The sequence below is a fragment of the Struthio camelus genome, chromosome 25 (genome assembly GCF_040807025.1).
Source record: "Struthio camelus isolate bStrCam1 chromosome 25, bStrCam1.hap1, whole genome shotgun sequence".
In the NCBI taxonomy this organism is placed as follows: Eukaryota; Metazoa; Chordata; class Aves; order Struthioniformes; family Struthionidae; genus Struthio; species Struthio camelus.
Window position 1 is genome coordinate 7,752,344 of NC_090966.1, and position 19,488 is coordinate 7,771,831.

Below are 19,488 nucleotides of genomic sequence, written 5' to 3' on the forward strand. Positions count from 1 at the left end.
GGGAGGGGGCGGGGCCTCCGGGGGGGGGGGTCCCCGGGGGGGAGGAGGGGGCCCCCGCGGGGTGCCGGGCGGGGAAGGGGCCCCCGCTGCAGGCAGGGCTCGGGGCCGGCCGGCCCGCGCGGGGTCCCGCGGCCAAGGAGGAGGCGGATGCGACGTTTGTAACCAACAGTTTTACTGGGGGGCCGGGAGCCCCCGGGGGAGCAGGAGCCCCCGGCTCCAGCCGTGCAGGGGGGCTCGGCTCTCGCCCCTCGCCCCAGCCGCGCAGGGCTGCAAAGGAGAACCCGTCTTCAGCACCTTCGCACGCTTCCCACGTCACCCCACGTGCAGTGGAGCAGCCGCCAGCTCCTGCTGAAGGTCACAGGCACAGCTGCATGCAGGGCCGAGGCTGTACGCGAAACCAGGCAGGTGCACGTTTTCCACCCAGTCTTTTTCCCCATTACATGGAAAGGGTGACAGGTCCTGTCAGGAATACAGCTCCGGGGACTCGCGTGCCTCAGCCCGACAGCAAGGAGAAAAGCCATCTTTAACCTTCATTGACGCAGGGGCTAAAGCCCGGACACAGCATCCACTGCCGCTAGGTTAGAGGCTCAGGATCAAGAGAAAGCATACGGTAATTTCAGGTGCAACCTGCAGTTGTGAGGCTCCTGCATTTTGACTTCCAGGAGACGCAGCAGCCTAGCACAACAGAGATGATCAGGCCAGCGATCTTCCAAAGCGTAGCAGCTCCCAGCACTTAAGCACAGAGAAGTGATGCCTCCTTCCTGCAGGAGATAAGGGGGAGCTCCTTGACCTGGAGCTGCTTCTTAAACTTTACCGCTGTAGGGTATTTTGCTATAAAAGCATTTTCTGGACAAATCCTTGGAGAAGTGACCTCAACCTGCAGAAGATAGCAGTAGTCTTTCACAGCCCCAGAAAACGTAAGGAAGGTAAAACTGCTGCTACTAGAAACTTTCAGAAACTGAAGTTTTTATAAAACATATTACTGTCCTCTGCTGTAAGATGCAGCTGATGACACACAACGATCGCGAGGGGAGAGAAGAGTACAGAAAAGATGTCAAGACACTTAGCGTGCATTGAAAATGACTAAGAATTACAGGCAATCAATCCAGTTTCTCTCTCCTACAAAGTGCATTACCTCCTTGTTAACCCCCATAATTTAGTTATTCACACTGTTTAGAGCAGTAACTTCTCTATAAATAGGAAAAAGAACATAAAGAATCAAAATTACCTGTTCCACAATGTGGAAATAAGGCCAGACTCAAAACAGTCTCCACACTTTCAGTTCATACCACACCACCCCCAAAGGTGGCAAAGCCTATCAGCAAAGACGTCAAAAAGGAAAGAAAAATCTAGGGCGTACGATAGAGGAAACATTTCTTTTAGCTCCACAGCAAACAACCAAGAATTCACAATTTCTCTCCGTTCCCTCATACAGAGCTCTGAGCAGTGCTCTAGCAGCAAAGCAGAGCCTGAGCCTTCGGGAATTACCCGCTTGTTACACCAGCTGCATCACACCACCATGCGTGCCTGGAACGCTGTAAGATCGCGTATTTTACCTTTAGGTCTGATGGGTTTTGGAGACGGCTTGATATTACTGTACAGTGCAGCTGCTCCCTTCTTATCTCAGTCATCATGAACCATCCTGACATCTTTACACTGCGGAGGCAAATAAAACATACCCGATGACAGGAGATCTGTCGTCTACACATACCCTAAGCTGTAATTCACCTGATACAGGACAGTTTCAAAAAAAACTTTTTGAGAACTGTGCAGATGTTTTCAGCTCAGAAATCTAGCTCACACCGACACGGTCCTTGACAAGCTGCACAGCTAGCGGCAAAGCAGTTTCTCCTTAGACATTGTGCCTAAGGCTGCAATTTCTGTAGATTCAAAAGCAGGGTTTTCTCCAGCAGTTTTTTTTTTGTTTGTTTTTAGCTAAAATTAATCTTGCTTCACCAAAAAGAACATAAGAACCCCATGGGGCAGTACGAGCTACACAACGCAGGGCTCCAATTTCAGGCCCAGAACTACTTAAAGTGCTAGTTAGTGGCTTGTTCGGTTATTGCTCCCAAGAAATCAGGGGCGTCCAACAACTCAGTTTTTGTCATAGCCTCTAAGGCAGTGACAGAAGCTGAATGCTGTGGCAACAGTTACTAAGATAGTTCATGCTAAACACTGTTAGGTACCATCACTAGACAGTCCCATCAACCATGAGGTAGAAGGGAAAAGAGGAGGCCAGAAAGCGTTCAATAAGTGACCAGAAGAGCTCTCTCACAGAAGAGAACTCAAGACATCCCAGGCTGAAATAAGAACTAGGTTGTAAACCCATAAACGAGTGCTAAGTATATGTAATACACAAACTTGGTCACTTGGTACCTCCCTGCTCTGTCCGGGATTTGGGATAGGCTGTTTACTTCAGGTGCCAAAGAAGGCCAATATTATATTGGAAGATAATTTTGGCCTTGCAAGGACAAGCTAAGATTTATGCTAGTATTAAAGCAACCTGCTAATAAAGCCTCCATCTGACTTATGGCTGAAGACAGCCACGTCTGCCTCCTTGTCCCAATGCCAAGGAGGGTCTACGTATCTGTATGGCCAACGCTTTTAGGCGAGCAGATTTAGACAAGAAAAAGCATATAAATGGGAGTTTTCCTGAAGAGGTAAGTTGTTTGCTGCACAAATGTGATCTGTATCAGTTTCTATGGCTTAGAAAAAGCAATGGGAAAGCTCAATGACTCAGAAGGAGCTGGAAGGCTTGGGCTATCCAGCTCATAGAACGTCTCTCCCTTGTAGATTGCTGGTTTGTTTCAGTGACCATAATAGTTACAAGCTCTTTGGTCACTTGTTGCTTGAGCTGGTGTCCTCCATTCAGTTCCTACTGGCAGGTTTTCAACTATACAAAGCTGTGAAACAATGGGCTGTCTCAGAGACCAAGAACAAGACTGGCCAGGGAGGCCAACTCCACTTCTTCCCTCCTCCAGAAAACCTTTCCCTAATAGGTCCCTAAGAGGCAGTGTAAGGGAAGTGTAGTATTGCTAGTGTCCATGCTGAATGTGTTCTGGAATAACGCAGGGAAAAAACTGTTAGTCCATTAGTTTAGGAAAGCAACACAAGAGCAGCTGCCACATGTAGATGTTCTTTGCAAGATTCTAGTCATCACAGTAGATGTCTTATTGCCATTATGTCTCTTACAAAATAGCATCACTAGAAAGCTTGAACTGGAGAGGAGTGGTCATTACATGTACAGACATTTGTGGTAGTACACTGTCACGTCCATAACAGAGGCAAGATGTTAGTTTCTACCCGGAGCTGGATATTGCTGGGGGAGAAGAATCAGATTCTATGCACATTTCAGAAGTAGGGAATGGTTATTTTAAAGACAGAACAGCATTAAGTCCTAGACACTAGGTCTGAGGGGAAACCAATCCCATTCACCTTGTTATGTATCAACCCAGGAAGGTCAGCCGCAAGATTGTTCTCAGTGATGCTAAGTCAGTCTGACTAGTGGTCTCTAGAGCTGCAGACACCAGATTTATTGTCTTAAGTGAGGATGTTTGGAGTAAGCAGCATCCTGGCAGATAATGCAGGGCAACGCATGGGTGATTGTGGAGCTATCACATCAATGCCTTTTCCCTATGAATTACCAGTGTAATTTTTTAAAAATCCAAGCGAGGCTACAGAGTCACATGTCACAGTGGTGTTCCCAGCCAGGATTGGTTGTCATATCACTTGTACTCACACAGGAGACAATTTAGGTAACTGTGCAATGCCTTTTCCTTCAAGGATTCCCCTCCATGATGCACAACAGAAAACCAGAAGGGAAGTGATGTGATTGCTTATTGGCCCCGTGAGCCCGCAGGATCCAGTTGGTTCAGCTCAGACTGATCCAGCAGTTCAAAGTCATCCCCTTCTGCATCAGTGTCCAAGTCCGAGCTGGCCGTTCTGAGAAAGGCCTTTGCACCTCTCGGGGGATTGTCACTGCGTGAAGAGCCTGGCTGAGTGGCTCCTGACAGTGCAAGCTGTATCATCCCTCTGGTGACAAATCCGGCGATGTTGTTAGTAAGATTCTGTACAGATGGCAGTGCACCAGATTCTTCCTGGTCATAAGGGAGATGCAGCTCTTCTGTTACTTGTGGGCGGTAAGCAAGACTTGGAATCCCAATGCTGGTGTCATCTTCATCATCTATGCCAGTTGCTTCTGGGTTTATGGATGGGAAGTCAGGAAGATCCCTGGCGAAAGATTCTTCTGGGTCACTGTGGCCATCCAAATCTAGAAGAGGAGAAAAAGTGTTTTAAATGCACAGCACAAGACAAACATCCTCAGGGCAAGGGCAGCACAGCACACAAAAGCTAGGCCACTATCTCACCAAGACAGACCGGCTCTTATCACCTCACAGACCAAACTCTGTTTAATCACCCCTCACATAGCTATTACAGATGTCTGCTTACCTCCCAGTTCATTCTCCAGGAATGCAGGTGCCAAGTAACACACTTGCTGCCAGAGGAAAGAACCCCCTCCCTCATTCAGCAGATAAACACAGAGTAGAGGAGGGTCTTAGAAGGGAGAGAGATGGCTGTGTCTATACTTCAATGATATGAACAGAGGGACAGACCAGTCACAGTGACAGAGCTTATGCTAAAACACTTATCCCTAAAGTCATAGGCTGGTAGAGGTGGATCTGCCTTTGAAGAGAACCTGCCATTGCTCTACTGAAGTACCACGGAAATTAAGGAAGCTCTGTTCTGAAAAAACCGGTAGTTCCATCTCACCTTAGCCAGCAAGACAGACATCAAACAGCTAGAACTCAAGGACAGAAGGGAAGGCACACTCCCTCCAACCTGTCACGGAGGTGCCTGTGCAGCACTCCAAACCTTAGAGAAACTGCCTGCTTCCTCTCACCTTCTGATCCCTCTGTCAGCGGAGTCTGGCCTCTCGAAAGGTTAAACATCCCATTTTCAGTGTAGGAAACCTCTGCATCCGAGTGCTCCGAGTCAGAGATGGTTAGTTCCTTGGCAACCACAGAGTCATCCAGCTATGAAACAGGAGATATAGTTGAAAACATCAAATAGTAGAAAACTTATGTCTGTGCCTCAAGACAGAACACGTGATCCAATGACTGCCAGTTTAACCTAATCCTCATGGAAAAGTGGTTCTGAGGCTCATTTCATCCTTTACTGCCTAACCTAGGAGACTACTTGGTACAGTAGCTCTGGACATCCACAATACTCACTACCCTCAAAGGCCAGCTTGGAAGCAAAACCAGGCTGCTGTTGGGTCTGCAACAGAGCACCTGAAAACGCTAGCCATCTTCTCCCATGCCCAGGAGAGGAAGCTTGGAGGTAAAGATCTAGCAAGGAAAGTACTTCAGACATTACAGGTACAGAGATGCAGTACACTTCAGTGAGACAGAATAGGAAAGACAAATCCTCCCAGCAGAGAATATCCTGATCTGATGTTCCATCACAACTCAGCTACCACGTGTCACATGTTGGGACATGCACCGCATATCCATGAAATGCGGCAAGTTTGTTCCGTTCAGTTGAGATTTTCTATTTCAGAGACACGATGTTACCTTGGGACAGAACGCAGCAAGCTCCTCTTCACTGTCACTCCCATCATCCGTAGCCTCCTCGTTAAAGCCTCGCTGACGCACTGCCAGAAACCAGAGTCAAAGCCTATTATTGCTGTTAGGACAGAGGTCTGTAACAGGAACAACCCTAGGCCAAGCAGGAAAACCCTAAATCGGCAAGCTGGGCATAACATAGCATGCTGTGTTGCGTAACAGAGCCACATGATCATTTCTGACTTGAGCTGCTGCAGATCTTTTGCTGACGTGAACATACTCAGCAGCTACCTTGCACTGGAAAGAGAGGAAGGACTGTCAGCACATCTGTGATACAGAACACTCGGTTCTGGCAGCTGAGAAAGGGAGAGGCTCAGCACTGCTGAGAGTTTAGACCAAGCGCTTGTCAGAAGATTCATGTGGAGGTGGAGCTGCCTCACTACCTTCCCAAAGCGTTTGCAAGTATTTGCCAAAGGCACTGGAGTGACTACAACGCAATACATGCAACGCTGTCCCGCTCCAAGACCAGGGGCTTGTTTCAAAGGCTGTTTCAGATGCCAAGTATCAATGTCTGGAGAGTCAGAAATACACTATGGAGACTTACATTGCTTCTCCCGCTGCTTTGACATCATGTATCCTCGAACACCAAAATCCAGCCGCTGCAGAGCTGGCTCCAGTTTCATGTACATGCGTTGCCCCAGTCTGTGGTACACAGCAAGGGGCCACAGCAGGATGAAGAGCACTGAGGTAAGTGGAAGGCTGATTAGACGTTTGTTCAGTATGCTACTTGGCAAACATCTTGCCCATTTTGTGATGCAGTGTAACACACATACCGGATGCGAGATCTGAGTACTGAAGGCAATGCTGTAGAAGGCAGTTAGAACTGGTGCGATCATCTCTGCCAATTTAACAAAAATTGAGAGGCCAACCTATTAGCACTCAGATCTATAGCTCCCAAGCACTCAGACATGCTCTGTCTGGACTGGCGACCTGGACAGGAACCATCACATTCCAGGCAAAATGCACTGTTTTAAATCTTAAAGCTATTCATACAAGCCTGTCTTTTGAGCAGAAGAGCCCCCATCCCTCAGACATTCAAACCCCACTCATCTCTACCCCTCTTCACTTGTGAGTCTATAGTTGGCAGAAGGATTTTCTACTTACACAGAAAATATGAGAGCAAGAGTCCAGGGATGTACCGACCCAGAACAGCCAAGAAAGTAAAGATTCCACATACTAGAAGGCAAAACTGAAGACATGGGAGACAGTGAGTTTACAGAGTTAAACCACCATTCAGTTCTCGATCACCTTCCTCTCTGCAGAATTCTAGGTAGCGTAATCATAATTTTAACGACAGCAAAAACTTCTTAGTGTTCAACTACTCTATTCTAGGATTAAACAGACACGAGAAGTATCTGGCTTTAGAGTGACAGGCAACATAGCAAGGCTTGTTGTCACAGAACATAACGTGCTTCTCAAAGCAGGCACGCTAAAAGCAAGTAAGAGGTTAAACAGAATTCTTCAAGGTGCAAAAGTACAACGAAACTATCGCTGTGCCACAGGTTCTTCTTTGCATAAACCTCAATAAAAGGCTTGAAACTTTTTGCACTGGTTCTCAAACTGTTAAAAATCAAATGAGGAAATGACTTTGACAGACACTTAAAAACCAGAAACCTACAGAAGAAGCAGCTATATTTTTGTTTCACTAGTGCAACCAACATGCCAACACTTGCTTTCTCCTCCTTCCCCCACAATATGACTATTTTGCCTGTGCTTTCTATTCCTCTCTACCACTTAATAGCCATGTTGTTCTGGGAGACCTCCCATAGTAAACTCCCATTTTTGGAATGTTTTCAGCCAACTCTGGATGCAATTGCAAAGGGATACTAGCCGTCAGCAGAGGCTGGCTATCAAACGTTTCATTTACTAAAATCTGTACATTCTTACCTTGCCAGGGTTTTGCCTCTTGAAAATAAAGAGATTTCTTAAGAAGTTGCTCCCAGCCACCCATCCTTCAGCCAAATGGTGACACAGTTCTGGCACTCCAAGCAGCCGAGGATGAACATATCCCCAGCTGCAGTGAAGGTAAGAATTCATGAACAGATATTACTGCATTGATTCCAGTGCAGAATTAATTTATTACAAAACACTTATCTCAATACCAACTTCTCTTCTCCCCCACCTGCTGAGCTCTAGAGATGAGGATCAATCTGCCTTTCAAACCACAGCCTTGTCAAAAGCAGCACTTACATGTACAATTCTACAAGTGTCCCACTTTTCTCATAGCAGCTAAAGAGCAGTAATTTGAGTCACTCAGTCTTTTGTCTTGGACTAAGGTTTCCATACTACTGGAGGGAAAGGGCAGTGCAACATGAGCTATCTTTCTGGAGCAAGTTCCAAAAGCAGTCAGCTTCAGCTCATTATCAAGAAAACTTTGCCAGTAGCTAACAAAAACAAAAACAAAAAAACAACAAAAAAAAATCAAGTGGCATTTTTCTGTCAGTTTAGCTAAAGGCAAAAGGATAGAGAAGCAAATCAAATGCATTCATTTGCTTTCTCTGCATTTCTTCAGTCAAGTGCAACTGCCAAGTATTCAGCATGAGGTTTCCAAGCAGCTTTGTACCACACCTTATACATTCAGCCACTTTTGAAGGCATTAGGTTTGGCAAGTTCTATTAGCGCTTCTTAACTGCTAGTCACAAGGAACTGAAGCTTAGCAAGAGCAATTCCTTTTGTACTTGGGCTTCTCGCAAAAAAAAAAAAAAAGTCATCTGGCAACAGATGAAGTGATTTAACCAGGAATCTGAGCATCCAGTGTGGCTCAGCAGCAGAAGCAGGCAGAAAGGTGTGTCCAGAGAGAGGAAGGTGTTATTAGTAATGCAGTACCCCAGCACTTCTCAACCCCTTATTAATGCTGCACTCAGATCATAACTATGCAGCAGCAACTTCTGCCTGTTAAACATCCCATATCTAGTCTCAGAAGGCTGACTTGAGTATTCTCCCCCGCCTCAAAAAAGAGACCCATACAGAAGGAATTGTTTTTAAGGCAGCACCTCTAATTTAAGGGGTGTGAGGGGAACTGCCAGGGGAAGTTTTACAACACTCAAGCAAGCATTATCATAGGCCAGTATCAAGGCAGAGGTTAAGTATTATGGCTTGGGCAAGTCAAAAATTTGACACAATGGTTTGAAAGAATCCAGGGCTTCATCCTCCCTCCACTAACCAGCTCCCTTCTCCCCCTTCCTTCCCCTGTCAAAGAAGCCAACATTACAAACATATGCAGGTAATAGTTGTATTTTATCACAGCAAAGTACCAAACAGCAGAGGATTCAATTAGTTTCCTACCTCTCATTGTCTAATTCATCAGGTCTTGCCACTAAAACATTAAGAACAGACACTAAATTAGTTGCAAGGAATTCTGCTGCATGAATGCTTAGCTCTTGGGATATAACTAAAGCTTTAATGAGTTGGGGAATGCCTAAAAAAAAATATTAACTGTAATTAAGAACCAGAGAAACATCACTCTGAAGCACATTCTGAACTAGCACATACAACAGTGTAAGACTGCAAGACAGTCTCCTTGTTGCTCTTCACTATTTGCTGGACAGCATCTGCTCTGGCTACAGCAACAGGTATTAGCAAAAAATATATATATATTGCTTTCACCCCCCCCCCCAACCCCCAGATGGTGAAGGAAGAAAGCCTGTTTATTCAGAGGCATCAGAAAGTTTTTTGATACTTTGTCACCCAGATTGGTATTTGAAAAGTGACTCAAGGATGTATCAGTTATCCAACCAAATTAAATCTAGGTTGTGAGGGAGTTGGAGAGAGAACTCTCCCCACTTCTCTGTAAGTAAGAACACTTCAGTTATATAGTCAGAAAAAAGCTGGTGCTAGAAACTGAGTAGAGCTTTAATGTCTTCCCAAGAACTACGGAGAACACAAGCTGAAGCATGAAAGCTGGCAGCTGTACTCGCTAGTTAGTTAAGGAACCAACCCTGGGAGCATGCAGACCATACATACTGCTTCGAAACCCACCCATCCAAGCAAAGCAAATAAAATCCAGAACTGCTAAAAACACTCTTATTCATGATTATGTTATTATTATAAATGATAGATAGGATTGCTTGTTTACTAAAAGTTTAGCTTAATTAGCAGCCTTTCAGATGCTTCTCCTTTAAAAAAAATCTCTACTCAGTAGGCAAGGCTGGGATCCATCTTTATCCTAAAACACCCAAGCTGGATTATTACAGATCCAGAGGAGAAAGGGCAGGCCTAGTCCGCATATGCCTCAAACGTACTAAATGCTTGGAAGACAAACCTCTTCTTCAAAACGTGGACTAGTTCACATGCATCAGATATTTCATACCTGCATGCTATCACTTTAGTGAATTATTAATATTACAAAGTTTTTCTATTAGCAGAATACTCTATGCAACATCAGCTTAAGGCTGTACAGGTAATTCCCTTGTAACTCAAGGATATCTTATCTTTAACGCATAAGATCAGACAGAGGTGACAAGCAAAGATGGCAAAAGTTCAAACTGGCCAATATTTCAACACACCCTAAAATCACACCTGGCAAGCAAACAAGAGCCTGCGATGACATCCCATAAACAAAAGCATTACAAGCACTGAGGCCCCCAGTAACGTTTTAAAGGATCTCAACTTTCTAGCAATTGAAGCGCAAGAGGGAATTCCCATGCTTACGAGACAAATGCCACTCGCTCGTCTTACTTTTACATAGGTCGGGCCTTTTCAAAGCAACTCCAGGAAGAACAAGCGGCACAAAACAGCAAGTCTTTTTGCTTGCTTCTAGATTCACAAAGTAAACAAACAACCAACCTAACCCTGTAACGCCAAGCGATGCAGAGCGCGTACTTCCAGAGCCAACAAGAGCGCTTGCTCTGCCGGGACCCGCTCAGACGCTGCAGCTTACCTCCAATTTCAGGCCAGATTTTGTTCTTCCACTGATCCAGGCAAACCAGCACCATGAGGGCGAGGGCAGCCAGGAACACCAGCCGCAGGGAAGTGAGAGCAAAAAACCTAGGGGGAAGAAACGAAGGGATCGGTCCCGGGGCGGCCGCGTACGACACGCGCAGAGGCAGTCCCGCAGACCAGCCCCAAAGCTAGCCCGCCGGCGGCGGCGGGCGGAGGGGCCCGCGGCGGGACGGACCGGGGGGACGGACCCAGGGCCCGGCCGCCGCCGCCGCTCACCCGAAGAGGCCGTGCGCCGCCGCCCAGCACAGCGCGCTGCGGCCCGGCCGCTCCCACACCAGCGCGGCCTGCGCCGCGCTCAGCAGCGGCTCGTAGGGCCCCAGGCGGCCGCGCAGCGCCGCGCTCAGCGCCTCCACCCGCCGCTGCCGCTCGCCGGGGCCGCCGGGCCGCGCCGCCGCCATGGCTCCCTCACGCCGTCAACATCCGCCGCGCGCAAGCGCGCAAGCGCACGGCTCGCCGGCGACATGGCGGCCCCCAGAGCCGGAAGTCGGGGCGCAGCGGGCGCCGCCATGGCGGCGCAGGCGCCACCGCCCCCTCGGTGGCCAGTGCGCACGCGCGTTGCCGGGGCGCCGCGAGGGGCGGGGGGGGCGCGAGCGGCGGTCTCCCGGAAGTGCACTGCGCGCATGCCCAGTGCCGCTTGGCGCCGGGCGGGAGACGGCGGCTGGGAGCGGCGCGGAGCGGCGGCGGGAGGCGCGGGGCAGCGCGGGACGAGGGCCGCGATGCCGCGGGAGATCATCACGCTGCAGCTGGGCCAGTGCGGCAACCAGAGTGAGCGGGCGGCCGGGCCGGGCCGGGCCGGGCGGGAGGCTGTGGAGAAGGGGGCGGGGCCTGGAGAAGGGGGCGGGGCCTGGAGAAGAGGGCGGGGCCTGGAGAAGGGGCGGGGGCGGGGCCACCGCGGGGGGATGCCCGGGGCCCCGGTCCGGGGTCTCGGCCCGGCCCGGCCGCGGCCCCTGCGCCCCGGTTCGGGTCCGACCCGGCCCGGCGCTCCTGACGGCAGCGCCCCTGCCCGCAGTCGGCTTCGAGTTCTGGAAGCAGCTCTGCGCCGAGCACGGCATCAGCCCCGAGGGCATCGTGGAGGAGTTCGCCACCGAGGGCACCGACCGCAAGGACGTCTTCTTCTACCAGGTACCGCGGGCCCGCGCTGCCCTGCCCCGGCTGCGGCCTGCGCCCTCGGCGTGCCGCACGCAGCTCCGACCCGGCCGCCGGCCGCCCTTCGGCTGGCCGAGCCGGCTTTGGGACGCGCCGCGCCGCGCCTGCTCCTCTCTTCCTCACCCGGCTCGTCCGCGCCTGAGGGCCGCCAGGGTCGTTCCCGACAGCTTCGGCTCCCTCCTGCAGCCCCGTGGGCTGACTCTGACCCTGGGTCCGGTTATGTGAGTGGCAGGCTCAGCTGAGCTCTCCTGCTAGGCAGCGTCGGTCAGGGCTCTTGTCTGTGCTCCGGTTTCTGGAAATGGATGTGTTGCGGAGGCTGCTGAAGGTAGGACTGTAGTGCCTGAGAAAGACGTTTATAGTTTCCACGTTACATAACCGCTGAGACTGTAAGCCCTTTATGGAAGAGCCCCCTCGCCACTCTGCACGCCCAACATTCCTGATAGGCTCTGGGGCTCGTGAAGACTGCTGCAGTACAACAAGTTTCTCTACCTCGTCTTCTCTGTCGGAGATGACACTGTGTTGTGCTCTGCTGTGGCCAGGGGGTGGCGCACTCAGTTGCAGTTTCTCTTGCAGTAAAGGGCTGCACTGAGTTGCTCCTGCATCATGATCTTACTGTTCCTTGTTAAAGGCAGATGATGAGCACTATATCCCGCGAGCTGTACTTCTGGACCTGGAGCCCCGAGTTATCCACTCCATCCTGAACTCCCCTTATGCCAACCTCTACAACCCAGAAAACATCTACTTGTCTGAGCATGGAGGGGGAGCTGGGAACAACTGGGCCAGTGGCTTCTCACAGGTAAAAGGCTCTGGTGCTCTTCTGCCCAAGCACTTGTCAGTTCCTTAGGCATGAGGATTTATTGTGGCCTTTCTCATGCCGGGCTCAGTACATGCTCTCTGAAGAATACCATATTATTCAAACAGACTTATGACTGACACTTTGTGGCACCCTTAATGCAGGGTCCCGTTGCTGATCTGACTTGTCTTCACTCCAGGTTTGAGGGGCTCTTTACCCTTCTGTGCAGGGAAGGAACAAGTCCTGTTTTGGTTTTATCTTGCAGGGAGAAAAAATCCATGAAGATATTTTTGACATAATAGACAGAGAAGCTGATGGGAGTGACAGTTTGGAAGTAAGTCCATCGGGGGATTTTCAGTCCAGTTGCCCTGACTGGTGATTCCAGGGCCAGGCTGGTTGATAGGCGCACCAGAGATACCTTCAATAGCTCAGAGATGTCGAGGAGAAGGGTATCTGGTTCTTCGACTGCTTTGCCTTGTGCATCTGGCAGTACCTTGGCTACCATCTGCACAAACCCAAACAAGGCTCCCTGGTGTTTGTATCAAGCTGTCACATGGCAACAAGGGAAGTGATATTAAAATAGGTTGGCAGAAGATCAAAGAGCAGGTTGTGGGACCTGCAGTGGGTGGGAGCTGCGCTGAAGTCAGGTAGAGGGAGTTTGGCCTCCGTGATCCTAGAAGGAGGGGAATAGCATGGAGGGCCCAGGGAAAGGGCTAAGAACCTATATCTTCACTTTAATTGACTGACTGAGACCTGAAAATGATATCCAAGCTACTCTGAAGCCTGTTTCAGGGTGGGAGGAATCCAGGAGGCTCCTGAGCAGCAGTTGTTCTTCTTGGCATGTACAAAGAAGTAGGTTGCACCCCCGCTGGCAGAAGTGGTGTGATTAGTGAGTGACTGCCGCTGTAGTCTGGAGGAGACGAGGCTAACCTCCACGTACCGTTCAAAGGCTTCATCTCTTTGCTCTCAGCAGCTCTTGTCACAGGGGGTAGTTCTCACCTGTGTTGGCAAGTCTCTGCTGGTGGTGGTGGCTCAGCCTGTCTCTGCTCTGTCTGCTCTTTGGGTTGAGCTGGACCTTGAGCTGCCTATGTTCTGCTTCTTTCCAGGGATTTGTGCTTTGCCACTCCATTGCTGGTGGTACAGGCTCCGGGCTGGGCTCCTATCTCCTTGAGAAGCTGAATGACAGGTGAGCATTCAGCTTTATCCCCTTCCCTCCTGGCAGAGTCTGGCCCAGACTGGGCACCCTGCCAAAGCACAGAGCTTGAGAGCGCTGACTCAGAGCCTGGGCCGCTGCCCCCACCCAAACACTGTCTTGTGCAATCCCTGGCAAGCTGCCTGGAAAGGGATGGCTCCTGATATGCCTGAGGACTTCGGAGGCTCTGAATCTGGACTCATGCTGTCCAAATTTTGTCTTTCTTCAGCCGTTCTTATCAGGCAGTTGCCTCCTGACACCCTAACTGCTCTGGGGAGAGTGGGAGGCTCTAGCTGTGGGCTCTGAGCTGCCATCCCTGCCTGTTGCAGCTTGCAGCCTCTTGAAAAGGCTTGTAAGCAGCTGCTTAATCTGCCCGCGGATGGCTCAGCCTTGGCTGTAGCTCCGTCTGGCAGCCTGCTCCTGTGCTGCTAGGGTAGGCACTGCTGGGACAAATCCTCTCCCTCCCTGAGAGCTGAGTCTGGCATGCAGCACCAGTGACTCACTGCTGTCCTGAGCCCTAGAGACTGGAAAGGGAGCTTGTGGGAGGAGAGAGTCCTGTGTTGGTGATGTTAACCCCTGAGACGGCTGGGCTTTCTCACCAGGTATCCCAAGAAGCTGGTGGAGACCTACTCAGTTTTCCCAAACCAGGATGAGATGAGCGATGTTGTAGTGCAGCCGTACAACTCTCTGCTGACACTCAAGAGGCTGACTCAGAACGCGGACTGCGTGGTAAGAGTCCTGCTGCATGTCAGGCCCGTGGGGCAGCCAATTCCTGTATGGCAGACCTGTTCCCAGCAGCTCAAAAACGCAGCCTTTGCTGGGGCAGGTGCCATAGGTGCGTGGGACGAGTGCTGCGGCGAGAAGCTGCAGCCTGGCAGCCCCAGGCACAGCAGTGAGCGCACAGTTCCTTTTTTCCTCCAGAAGGTCTGAGCAGATGTGGTGGTTCCAGGGACAAGGGCTCTGCGCTAACCCTTGGTTGAGCTGTCCTTTTTGGCATTTCTGCTTTGTGGCTACAGCATATTCTTCCCATGGCAGTGAGGGGCTGGTGCTAGCTGTGCTGCTTCTGCATAGCTGTGCTGCTGCCTTCCGCTTGACCGTGAATCCGCTTATCACTTTCAGCACCCACAAGCCCCAGCCACAGAACATCTTCAGCCTACACCTTGGCCTTCTGTCAGGTCCTAACCAAGACGCTTGCTCGTCCCTCCCAGCTTATCTCTGCATTTGACAGGGCAAGAGCAGCTGTGCCAGGGTTGTTGAGGGTAAAGGTCGCTGCGAGGTGCTGGCCCAGAGGCAGCGCTCTCCTGGGAGAGCTCTGGGGAGCGCAGCCAAGACAGGAGGGAAGAGCTTCCATTGACAGTATCGGTTACGCTCCAGGAATGAGTCAGCTTGTGGTTTCAAGCGTCTGCCACCTGCTGCAGAGGGCTCCACCGGGCTGTGGCGCTCAGGGCCTGTCCTGGGCCAGGTTGCGTGATCTGGTTCCCTCAGACACTTGGCTAGGGCTGCATTTCCTCCAGGTGATTCTCAAGACTCTTCATGGAGGTGGTTTTCTTTTGTAGGTGGTTCTAGACAACACGGCCTTGAATCGGATCGCGACGGACAGGCTGCACATTCAAAACCCATCATTCTCCCAGATCAACCAATTGGTGAGGAAGCTTTTCCCTTTGGAGAAGCCAGTATGCGGCTTCGCTGGTGTCTTCCAGTTCAATTGGAAACTGCTCCGTGGGCTGGACCTGACGGTGGGCAGCCTGGAGCCATAAGCAAGGGTCCTCTGCCCTTCCTAGGAGTCTCCTCCCTGTGCTTTTGGTGAGGTGGCCTCCGTGGGTGCTCCAGCTTCCTCTGGGCTTAGCTGCATAAAGCTGGATTCTGAATTCGCGCCATGGCCATGCAGCAACCTGAACGCTGACCCCAGCTCTCTCTCCCCAGGTTTCAACCATCATGTCGGCCAGCACCACCACGCTCAGGTATCCCGGCTACATGAACAACGACCTCATTGGGCTGATTGCCTCGCTGATCCCCACCCCCCGCCTGCACTTCCTCATGACGGGCTATACACCCCTCACCACAGACCAGTCGGTAAGGCCACCCGCCAGGGACTCCTCCCGTTCCCCCAGGGCAGTAGGAGCTGCCACACTCACCCTTGTAACATCCCATCCAGCCCCATAGTCTTGGTGTGAGCAATAACTGCATGCTTATAATCCCGGACTCACGTGCAGCCTGTTCATGTGACAGCACACGTGTGATATGGCTCAGGCCTGAGCAGGCAACCATGCTTGTGCTGGGCTACCTAGTACATGCATCAGGATGTCTTTGACCGGGCAGATGATGCATGACCTGGCAACAGCCACCCTCAAAAACAATCACAGCAAGCCCACCGAAGCAGCCCTGCCAGTCCCGTTACCTCAGTGGACCACCAAGCCAGGCCATTTGGGTCAGAACACTGTTGATCCTTGTCACACCAGCACTGAACAAGGACTCCAGATGTCAGCACCATCCCAGGGGTCGACTTGCGCTCTGGGAGGGGTTTGTTACCCCTGAGCTAAATCGATTGCTACCGCTCATGTTTAGCTTGGCCCCATTGAATGTCCTACCAGCCACAGCCCAGGCCCCCCCAAGCTGTAGTGGGCGGATGAGCAGTTTCATTTTGAGAGACACTCACCTGTGTTGGCCACGTCTCAGTTCTGCTCGGAGCTAACAGCTGCTGTTCTCCTCTTCTGTGCATTTCCTCAGGATGTTACTCAGAGAAGCAAAGCTGAAAAACTGCTGGCTCTGAAAAGGGTATCGAGTGTGTGATCTGTCCTCTCAGCGAGGTGTGCGAGGCAGGGGTTCAGCCAGCAGCTCCCACATTGCCTGAAACCGGGCTGTCACACACCCCAACAAACTGTCCTTGCTACTGACACTCTCCTTTGGGTGCTGCCCCCAGTTGTGGCCCGGACTGTGGCAAAGTTTGTGACAGCACTTTGGGAGGGCCGTGGCCACTCTGCCCCACAGGGGCTCAGGGCAGTGTGGCAGGGAGATGGCAGAGGGGTGAGGTGCAGCTGGGAACAATTCCCTCTCCTGTCCTCCTGGCCCTGCCCTTGGCTTGGTGGCAGAACAGGAAAGAATGTGGACAGCAACAACATGAAACACTTCCCCTCTTACTGTAATCTCTATTGAGCTTGACCCTAAGCCCCTGCTCTGCTGCGGGAGAGGCAGCTCAGCTCCCCTGTGTAGGAGGCTACGCTAATGCTCTGGTTCTCAGCCTGGCTGTGCCTGTTGTGTGACTTTGCGATTTCTCTGTCCTGCATGTACATGGCTCCATCCCCAGGGTTGAGGACTTCGACTTTCAAGCTGTCCTCTGCTCCTGTGTGCGTGTGCAGGGCGGCGGGAGGGCAAGGGAGCAGCATGCTCCTTCCCTCTGACCCTGTGGCTGGCATTTGCAGGTGGCCAGCGTGAGGAAAACCACAGTCCTGGACGTGATGAGAAGGCTGCTGCAGCCTAAAAATGTGATGGTGTCCACAGGGCGAGACAGGCAGACCAACCACTGCTACATCGCCATCCTCAATATCATCCAGGGGGAGGTGGACCCCACACAGGTGAGCTCCTGCAGGGATAGCGTATCACAGCCTTGTGTGGGTGCCCTTGGACATGGCATGGCCTGCCCGAGTAGGGCAGGGTCACCATCCTGCTGTGCAGGGATCCTGGAGAGAGACTGAGGTGTCTGAGAACTGGCTCCAGGTTGCTCCAGCGTGGGCCCTGGTCCTGTGAAAAGGCTGCCATTTGCTGAAATCCACCTATCTGAGACCATACGTCCTGTAAGGAGCAACTCCTAAGTCAGGTGGGCAGGAACAGGCCTGCTGGGCTGCTCTGCCCATCGCCCTGATACCTTTTACTGCTCTCGTCCCACCAGGTTCACAAGAGTCTGCAGCGAATCCGAGAGAGGAAGCTGGCAAACTTCATTCCCTGGGGCCCTGCCAGCATCCAGGTGGCTTTGTCCCGGAAGTCCCCCTACCTGCCATCTGCACACCGTGTCAGCGGCCTCATGATGGCAAACCACACCAACATCTCTTCGGTGAGTGTCTTCCCTCTAAACCACAGGCAGTTGCGAATGCATCTTCTCTTGGCCTTTTGTGCAGCTGCAGTAGGGCCTGCCGATGAGGGGAGGGAGGGTGGCTGCTTCTCTGCTGGCGCACATCAGGGCACAGGTCTGGACTGGGGTCCAGTGAGTCTGGCTGTACTCTCTGGGCTGGAATCCTGGTCCCAGGCCACAGGGACAGGCTGCAGCAGGACCCCTTTCTTCCTTGGCTAGAAGCAGCCTCAGAAGCACAAACTGATCCTGAGCACTGGCTGGGTGCAGGCCTGGAACTGCTGGCCTTCCTTCCTCCCCAGCAGCAGCCTAGCAGGATCGAAGGCCACATCCCCCTCTCCTTTGCGCATGGGATCTCTAGGGAGCTCTGGCCCATCTGACTGTGCTGTATTGCTCTCCAGCTGTTTGAGCGGACGTGCCGGCAGTATGACAAGCTACGCAAGCGGGAGGCCTTCCTGGAGCAGTTCCGCAAGGAAGACATCTTCAAGGACAACTTTGATGAACTGGACAACTCCCGGGAGATCGTGCAGCAGCTAATTGATGAGTACCACGCAGCCACGCGACCCGACTATATTTCCTGGGGCACACAGGAGCAGTGAGTGCCCCGCCGTGGGACGGGAGGGTCTCACAGCTGCCTCCGCATACAACGGCAGGGTTTCTCTCTGCTATGCCCACGTTTAGCACCCCCCAGCGCTGCCCAGCTGTGGGCGGAGTAGTCATACCTGCTGCACACACACACACTGCGTTCCTCAGCAGAAGTGGCTCTGCGAGTGGCAGCACTGCCCCTGGAGACCCTTGGCAGGGAGACAGCCTCCGCTCCACTACCTGCCCTGGCCCAGGACTGGACTGGGGCAGCTGCTCACTGTGCTGGTAGGGATCCTCTTCCCATGGGAGCAAGGGCTCACACAGAGGAGGATGAGAGCAAAATCTGGGGCCTGGGACAGGCCTGGTCTAAAGAGTTGGGCCTAGAAGACGCCTGCGGCCAAAGGCTCTGTGTGGCTGAGCTAGTCCTTGCCCTGGGCAGGAGCCTTGTTCCTCCTTTGCCAGGTCAGGCCTGGGGCACAGGCTCTATCTATATTTTTGTAGGTTATTTTGCTTTAATAAAGGCTGTTCCTGCACTGACTCTGCCTGCGTGGCTCCTGCAGTGAGCAGGCTGGGCAAGGAAGCAGACAAGGCTGCTAGTGCCAGCGCTCGCCTCGCCGAGCTGCCTGGCCCCGGCTGCAGCAGCCTCAGCACACTAGCAGGGAGGTAGGGGCGATAACAAGGAATAAGAGGGCTGCGCGGTAGTCTCCCACCTGCTTCCATCACCCTGCCCATCTCAGGGGACATGAGTGGACTTGCCTGTCCTAAGGATCCATCAGGGACTGTTCCAGGAGCTCCTGGGTCAGGCACAGCAGGCGCAGCTCAAGCAGGGCCACGTCCCTGCGCAGCAGAGGGAGTTGAAACGGTGCCAGCTGCTCACCTGCACGTCCCGGGTGGCGTGTGCGGAGCCAGCCCTGCCCCTGTCTGGGGAGCCAGCCAGCAGCGCGCTGTCTGGGCAGACGGTGGTGCTGGGCCTGCAGGCGCTGGGTGCCTGGCGCGGCAGAGCCAGAAATACTGGAAGGACCTGCCGCTGCTGCGGCCTGAGCAGAGGACGGGAGCCGGCACCGCCCTGCCTACCCTGCGCCCAGAGCGACGCCGGCACCAGCGTTAACTAACGTTTCACACGCGGGGTGAGGCCGTGCGCCGG

At 52.3% G+C, this 19,488-nt stretch overlaps 2 protein-coding genes across 3 annotated transcripts; one reads left to right on the forward strand and one right to left on the reverse strand.

The window, feature by feature from the left end:
- Positions 1-152: 152 nt before the first annotated feature.
- RETREG3 (reticulophagy regulator family member 3) lies at positions 153-10,963 on the reverse strand. Of its 2 annotated transcripts, XR_011136276.1 has the most exons (11): positions 10,782-10,963; positions 10,504-10,610; positions 8,910-8,940; positions 7,512-7,638; positions 6,729-6,813; positions 6,169-6,306; positions 5,574-5,653; positions 4,901-5,033; positions 3,436-4,270; positions 1,557-1,656; positions 153-761 (listed from the first exon to the last, which is right to left on the reverse strand). XR_011136276.1 is itself a non-coding variant. In XM_068918932.1 (9 exons), exons 1-9 carry the CDS (start codon positions 10,961-10,963, stop codon positions 3,837-3,839), a joined length of 1,317 nt encoding a protein of 438 aa, XP_068775033.1. In that variant the 3' UTR covers positions 2,642-3,836. The 2 variants fall into 2 exon arrangements, 1 of the variants encoding a protein (XP_068775033.1); XM_068918932.1 differs by lacking the exons at positions 153-761; positions 1,557-1,656 and having other exon boundaries at positions 2,642-4,270.
- A 200-nt stretch (positions 10,964-11,163) lies between these two features.
- Positions 11,164-18,882, forward strand: TUBG1 (tubulin gamma 1). Its single transcript, XM_068918931.1, has 11 exons — positions 11,164-11,330; positions 11,575-11,687; positions 12,340-12,507; positions 12,770-12,838; positions 13,611-13,690; positions 14,299-14,425; positions 15,253-15,339; positions 15,620-15,769; positions 17,116-17,268; positions 17,583-17,744; positions 18,161-18,882. The coding sequence occupies exons 1-11, from the start codon at positions 11,186-11,188 to the stop codon at positions 18,356-18,358; spliced, it is 1,452 nt and encodes a 483-aa protein (XP_068775032.1). The 5' UTR covers positions 11,164-11,185; the 3' UTR covers positions 18,359-18,882.
- The last annotated feature ends 606 nt before the right edge of the window (positions 18,883-19,488 follow it).